Source organism: Orbicella franksi, chromosome 4 (genome assembly GCF_964199315.1).
Source record: "Orbicella franksi chromosome 4, jaOrbFran1.1, whole genome shotgun sequence".
NCBI lineage: Eukaryota > Metazoa > Cnidaria > Anthozoa > Scleractinia > Merulinidae > Orbicella > Orbicella franksi.
Window position 1 is genome coordinate 2,361,833 of NC_138148.1, and position 7,141 is coordinate 2,368,973.

The window sequence follows — 7,141 nt, forward strand, 5'->3', positions numbered from 1 at the left end:
TTGCCATTTTTCAATTTCCAGTGTGATAGAGTATTTTTTGCAGTTTAATTTGATGTATAGATGATTGGTATATCTTTTAAAGCTTGCGAGAGCACTGTGTTCATAAAATGTATGAAAATGAAGGTAGGCTGCCCCCTTAAATGACCACTCAGTCTGAAAACCCCACGATTTATGTTTTCCTTTCAGCACTCGATTGCAATGAATTCTTTTCAGTATTACACTGTGCAACCTCGTTTCACCTCATCTCATTGATCATCGCCAATTATCAATGAATAATCAGTTGATTACCCATCGATTACTCATTGATTATTCATTGATGTCATTGATCATCGATTAGATACCCCTGGTAAGTACATACCAGTCAGTTACCACTTTATTTACAGTGGCGGATCTAGGGGAGGGGCCCGGGCGGCCCGCTCACCCCTCCCCCTTTTATTTTGGGTAAAAAAAGAAGAAATCACAGAAAGAAGAAAAGCCGATAGGGTAAACAAAACACCCCCCCCCCCCAACCCCCTCCCTCCTTAGCTCAAGGTCTAGACTGGATCCGCCACTGATTTATTTAGTGTAATTCTAGACCTATGAAAAGTTATCTTACTGAACAAATGAACTCAGGAGCTTGATTGCGTGACAAGTCCACTGATGCACGCCGATACAAAACCATAGTAAACAAAGCATTTTGAATATCAATTAAACCAGGTGGTCCATAATTAAAAGAAGATCCATATAGGTATGCATTACAAATTGGGAGACGTGAAACAATTTTAGACGCATGGTTTTCCCGGAAAAATGACGGGTTTCCTATTGGTCTCTCATATTCACGTGACTCGTAGTTTCCGGCATCAAGTTCCGCTCTAAAAGCAAAGTTACAGGTATAGTTATAAATACATTGTGGCATCACTCTTTGGTCGTTCAAAACATCGACCATGCTCCGGTTGGCTTTTACTCAGCTGCTCTGCTTGATTTGGTCTGTATTATGTGCAGGCCTTGTTTATGAATGCAATTTTGATGGCACGAAACTGAAAGAAGGACCAGAGCAAAATTTGTCGCCATCGATTACTCCTCTCACGTTTTCCAGGCAGCTTCCGCTTTCCAGAACACTGTCTCACTCGTGTATCGTAAGGACGGACTCAAAGGAAAGTTTCTTACATGTTAAAGCCAAAACTTATGGAGCAACTCGCGGTAAGTTAGTTTGTATTTCATTTCACACCGTTCGGAGAATGTTGCTTATGCACTTGTAGTTTATATACCGATCGAACACAAAAATTATGTTACTCAAACCGAAACTGAAGTGCCTCATTGTTGGCTAAGGGTTTCTCCTCTTGTTATTGCTTGGGGAGGAGTGCATATAAAGTGCTTCTGTTAGGCTACTGTTCTCTACGTTTTCTTACGGGGTTCATTTTAATTTCCATCGGTAGGGAACCAGTTCCGCGGACTATTTAATATAGCAACACTTAAATGTGATTTGTCTCTGAAATACGTCACAACAGTCAGTAATCACTATAAAATCCTTCGAATTTTTACTTAGCGATGTTGTAAAATTTCAAATTTCTGACGCGAGTGGCATCTATTCACGGAAAGCTTCCAGTTTCAATTTCTTCGGACAGTAGGAATGAGTTGCGTGAGCGGTATTGCGTTACAATTCTTAGAATCGATATAAAATCGCTCGACTGGAACAAGCAAGCGGTCGACGAGCAGGGTCTGGGACAAAAAAGGATACCCGCTCGTACCTGATCCCGCTCGTCGCTGATCCCGCTCGTCGCCCTCCCGCTTTTTCGATCGTCCACACTGACCGAGAGCCTGGAACAGGCTTCGATAATTAAGGCTCCGTCCATACTACGCAGGAGAAATTTGAAAATGCAGCTTTACTTTTACGATTAGGTCTACCTTCTACAGTGATCCGTTACCAAAACGGACCTTTTTCAAAAACGCTCTTTGCTCTTCAAACCGGAGAAATTTGAAAACCCCAGCTTTTCGTTTTCATCTGGACGAAAACGATGACATAATAATGACATCATAATGTGATTTCCCTGCCTGCCTGAGGTTTGCTCAAATCTAAAAAGACCGCTGATTATTGCGGTTTCAAATTTCTCCGGCGTAGTGTGGACGGAAAACATTTGATGCGCTGTCGTGAAAACTAGGCGTCTGCGTTTTCAGAGTGACGACGTCGTTTTCAAACTTCTCCCACGTAGTGTAGACGGGGCCTTGTGAATGAAGCTGAATGAGTCTGAATGAGTCATGCCCAAACAAAGACTCAACGCATTTGTTCACTCGCACGCAAACCAGCACAGAGGTTTCTCTAGAAACTAATTAATTTGCCGCTAATCTCTTTGTTCTGCTAGGAGCACTTCATGTGGCAGTCTATGATGCTGATGAGGCTTCGCTAGGTCAGCTAGATATTCCTGTTACTGGCTCCTGGAGAAAGATGAGCACGTGCCCACAGAAATCTGGCCAGGGTTATCTGGTGCAATTTACAGGAACCCCAAACGTAAGTTACACCGCTGAAATTTATGATGACGTGCCGAATGTGACATTAGGTAAAGAAGTGAGCTTTGACATCTCAACACAGTCCCCATCGCAGATATTTCAGTTCAAGCCAATGAAGGGAATCTCCAAGAAACAACTCGATATCACCGTGGAGTCAAATTCAACGATTTCAGCTTACTTAAAAGTGTCCCACACTTGCAAAAAGGTCGCAGCTAACGACATTAAGTATCTTGATTACAATGGCGGATCTTTGAGGCTAAGCTTTGATAAAAAGGGGCGGATTACTCTGTCTAAAGCTTCTGTACCTCCTCTGAACGATTCGGGCGCCGCCTGGTTCATCGGCATAGCACTGAAGGACAAACCTGATGGTGGAAATGTCACAAAAACTGTACGATTAACTCTGACAAGCTCGTTTGACTACGACTACGGTAAACCGTTCTATTTTTTAATCGGTACGTCTTTCTTTGGAGGTATCGTGGTGGCGTTGTGGGCGTTGTTATGTTTCAGAGAACCGTATATCCTAGCGCACGAGGACAGTCACCTTGATGACGGTACTAATGCCAGTTTCTCTATTTCTGGCACTGGCTTTAAAGCCAATCTAAAAAGCCTGTTTTCGTCTTGCTGGGGACAAAACGGAGGAGAAAGTGACGAGCTACGCCCACTGTTGCGCGGATCAAGAGACCGGAAACCATTGACCTGGAAGGAAGTGGCTCGTGCCATGAAAAACGTTTTGTTTCACCACTGGTTCACTAAAGGACCCAAGACGTTCTCTTACACCACGTGCATTGTTGGCTTTGTCCTTTTGGTGGGCGCGTTTCAGTTTGTCTTTGAAGATTGGCATCTGATGATTCAGGATGGCGACAGGGACAGGTGTTATTACAATGACCTGTGCTATAGAGTGAGTGGATATGACATCCCGTTCAACTTGATGATAAGCAATTTAGCGTACATGATTCACGGCTTGATTCTCTGTTGGTCCGTGTGGATCATGGAAGCTGAGCTGCTGGCCTGGTGTCATAGAATGGAACGCAGGAACAGACTCAAAACCCCCCGTCTGCCCGTTAATCAAGTTGAACTGCCTAAGCATGTCCTGAAATGCCCCAACATTAATGCGCATTTTGCTACAATGTCTGTTCCACCTCTACTAACCAACCCAGAGGAAGCCATTTTATTGCATGCTGAAGCGCATAAGAGAAAATATACCTTTTCCATCGGCTACGCCTTTGCCTGGGGGTTAATTTTTGAGGGTTGCTTTTCCATGTTATATCATTTTTGCCCCACCAAATTAACTTTCCAGTTCGATACTGCGTTCATGTTCGTCATTTCAGGTTTGATTGTTCTTTCATTGTACAATGGCATCAGTTTCAAAGAGTGCGCTAATGGTCAGGAAATCCAACAGCCTGTGGATGCCAGCAATTTTTTCCTTTACTTCATAGTTCCGCTGTATGTGTTCAATTACTTCGGTTCTTTGTACTATTCCAATACTCGGAGCTTGAGTTTAGGAATGCAAATTTTTTTTGTACTTTGTCTGGTAGTATATTATATCATCATTTTTTCATGGGCGGGTGTAAAGCTATTTTACAACATATCAAGTTGGGGCGATTTTAAAAGGTGCGATGCGCTAACGAAGGCTGTGATATTCATTGTAATCGTGGCGCTTGCGAGCATTGTTCTCCCCGTGTTGTTTAAAACAAATTTTCCGAACATGTTTTTGTTCAGTTGCATATTAGCTTGCCTTCTTGCCATTATTGGCAAAGTTGTGATTAAGTTCTGGCGAAGCGAGCGCTCTCATTGGACGATTAAAAAAGTTGCATTCCGCATCTTCCAAGGCTCGTATGTTTTGGCCACGCTAGGGGTTATGGGTACTGCGGTCTGGATTTTTTCCCTGAAGGCAACGACAGATAAAGTGAAACCTCCCGAAATCTCTCGTGATCTGAACCAAGCCTGCGCGGTAGTGGGTTTCTTTGATTACCATGACCTATGGCACATATTGTCTTCCTTCGCGCTTCTAATGGGAGCTTATTTAGTCCTATATATCAGCGAATGAGCTCGAGGTATTCACTGTGATACTTATCAACCTGGCCTGTAGCAAGCGCGTGAAAAGAGGCGCGAACCGTTTTGTATCTGATTGGTTAAGTATGCTGTACAGATTTTCCAGCTCTAAGAGCTACAAAGGATCTGCTGTGATTTCCCTGTTATAAATGTATCCCCAAGAGATTATTACTACGTTTTGTTAACACGTATGTAGTTTGTACTTACTTTTAGCTCAAAGCCAGACGTTACGCGTCTTAATAAATGATTAATTGATTGATTATGTGAGGAAACTCCACGTAAACTTTATGATTGTACAAAAGAAGAAATTAGATATATTTTAAAGAATAAAAGTTGCTACAATAAACAGATTTTCTAATACATGTATACAGCTAAAGCAGAGTGTTTCAGTTTCAGTTTTTTTTATCGCACACTATTTACAGAAAAACAACTTAACGTAAGATGGTTTACAATGATATAGGAAAAATAAATACAGATAGAAATTAACTAGAAGAAACAATATTTAATTGTGTACAGTGACCAAAGTAGCCAATGAGCTACATTTGAGTGAATACATTTGAATGGTAAACAGCTTTTGTAATAAATTAACCGTAGTAATTATTTAGTAATAAAGGATGGCAAACATATTCTTGTTGCTGCTTGGTGTATTGTACAAAAATGTCAATTCGGCTGTGTATGCGTGATGATATATCTTCCTTCAAGTCGAAAATCACTGCGGAAGGTCGCGATGTCCCATCTAGCTGATCTGGACGCTACAGCTAGCAGCTTTGATTCTCGTAGAGGTTTAAAACTTGCTTAAGTTTCTGGGTTGTACGTTGAAATACAGTTTTAAGCTGGCCTTCAGTGAGCAGTACTCTTTAATGGAGGGTAGTACGACAAAATAGAAAGTTCCCAGGTCGCCTATGGGTGGCTTTCCACAGCTCTCCATATTTTTATTATTTTGCCGCTGACACCATTAGGGCGCCTGTTCACAGGCTCACGAGCAAGTTAGTGTTTAAGACTTTCCATAACCTGGTCGCACGTAAGAGTTATACCGTTTAATTTAACTTTAACCTTAAGATAGGAAAACAAGAGAGGATTGGTGCATTTTTGTCAAAGGGATACTGTCACTCGCGATCGGCTCAACTCCTCCCACCTCCGATCTCAAATCCTGTTTCGCTTTTTCATCTTGTTTCACGTGTACGTTCGATCAAGGGTTGGTAGTCACTGGGGCCCATTAACAGTATAAACTTAACCTTCAGTGAAGCTAAAGGTGACAAAGAGACATCCTTCAGTGGGCCTCTAGCATGTCTTGAGTGATTCCGGGTTGATTCTTTCAGTCTTGAATAATGACATATCCTGTCTGGCTATGCCAAGCTGATGAATCTCACCCAGACCGAAGTTAGCTGTCCATCGCACGTGTAGTTTGGCTCTGCGCATCGTATCCGGTTTGGCCGAAAAAAGGAGGTGTGATGTACTTCACATGGATGGGTATTTGTTCCGCCCGTGCATGTTCGTGTCCTTAAAAATGATCCATTTTTACCGCCTGTTTCGGTCATGTGGCTTCTTGCATAGACGGAGGGTGGTAAATGATATTGTCAAAAGCCTTAATTTTTCCTTGGACATGAAGTTCCAAAACTTCATAAGCTTTCTAGGTTCATGCGGAAAATGTCTCCATTTCTTTTATGAAACGTGAAAGGCCTATTTTACTTTCCGTGAATTGCGAATTGGCCTTCTTTTTTTTCTCCGTAAAACGTGATCCAGAACCCCTCAGTCACCCCCTGGGGGGACGACTCCCATATGAAAAGATCGAGGATGTTCGGGGTATAATCAAGGATTCTGGTCTCACTTGGGTGTTCATGACCAAACGCTACTACTTTTTGCTGTCAATTACGGTATCTTTTAGGGTGCACTCAAAGAAATAATAATTAAAAAACACTTTTATTTCTGTTTTTAGGCTCGATTTCCGCTGGTCTCTCGAGACTGGTCAACTACCGAGGACTCCTTTCCTAAACAGCGGTTGGTAATCGAACCTATTCCGTTTAAAGAGGGAGCTTTTAGGGGTCAAATAAAGCTCCAACCACGCCCATATTGGTCTCTTTTAGGGGTTTATTTAGCTCCGACGAGCATCCCCGTTTTATTCATATGAGAGTCACCTCCTGCCTCCCGCGTCCACCATTCTCTAGGCTTGATCCAGGTTTACTCTTTGGGCGCGCATATTTTTGGCATATTTCTTTACCGGCGCGATACTGCCTGTTGACCGCGCAGGAAAAGAACTTGACTCGTGCTTCGTGATGTAGTCTCTCGTGTCGCTCTGCTGTAAGCTGGAAGAATTTTCTCATTCCAAGAGAATAAAAAATTCTTTGGCAAGAGAGGATGATCGAATCAACCTCTCTTGTCTTTGGTCAATATTTCGAGTAAGTCTTACCCTGAATATCACACAGCTTCAAAAGAAACTCGGGCATTCTTTGCTCTATAAAAAAGAAGACTTAAATCAGATCAGAGGGGTACAGATAGGTTGCAGATGGTGAAAATTCTAGGCGCTGAACGTCTCTATAGGGGTATTTGTGGTAAAGGACTGGGGCTGGGGGGCTGTGGGGGCTTCTCGCACGAAGGGTAACCGGCC

The 7,141-nt window shown here is 42.6% G+C and overlaps 1 protein-coding gene across 1 annotated transcript; it reads left to right on the forward strand.

The window, feature by feature from the left end:
- The first annotated feature begins 814 nt into the window (after positions 1–814).
- LOC145485869 (uncharacterized) lies at positions 815–7,106 on the forward strand. Its single transcript, XM_081464521.1, has 2 exons — positions 815–1,179; positions 2,340–7,106. Exons 1-2 carry the CDS (start codon positions 924–926, stop codon positions 4,529–4,531), a joined length of 2,448 nt encoding a protein of 815 aa, XP_081320647.1. The 5' UTR covers positions 815–923; the 3' UTR covers positions 4,532–7,106.
- Positions 7,107–7,141: the final 35 nt, after the last annotated feature.

Bases quoted from the DNA above. Each gene is read 5' to 3' on its own strand.
- LOC145485869 (XM_081464521.1), top strand. From the start codon at position 924: ATGCTCCGGTTGGCTTTTACTCAGCTGCTCTGCTTGATTTGGTCTGTA. The intron at 1,180-2,339 runs GTAAGTTAGTTT...TTGTTCTGCTAG, and splicing joins AACTTATGGAGCAACTCGCG to GAGCACTTCATGTGGCAGTC.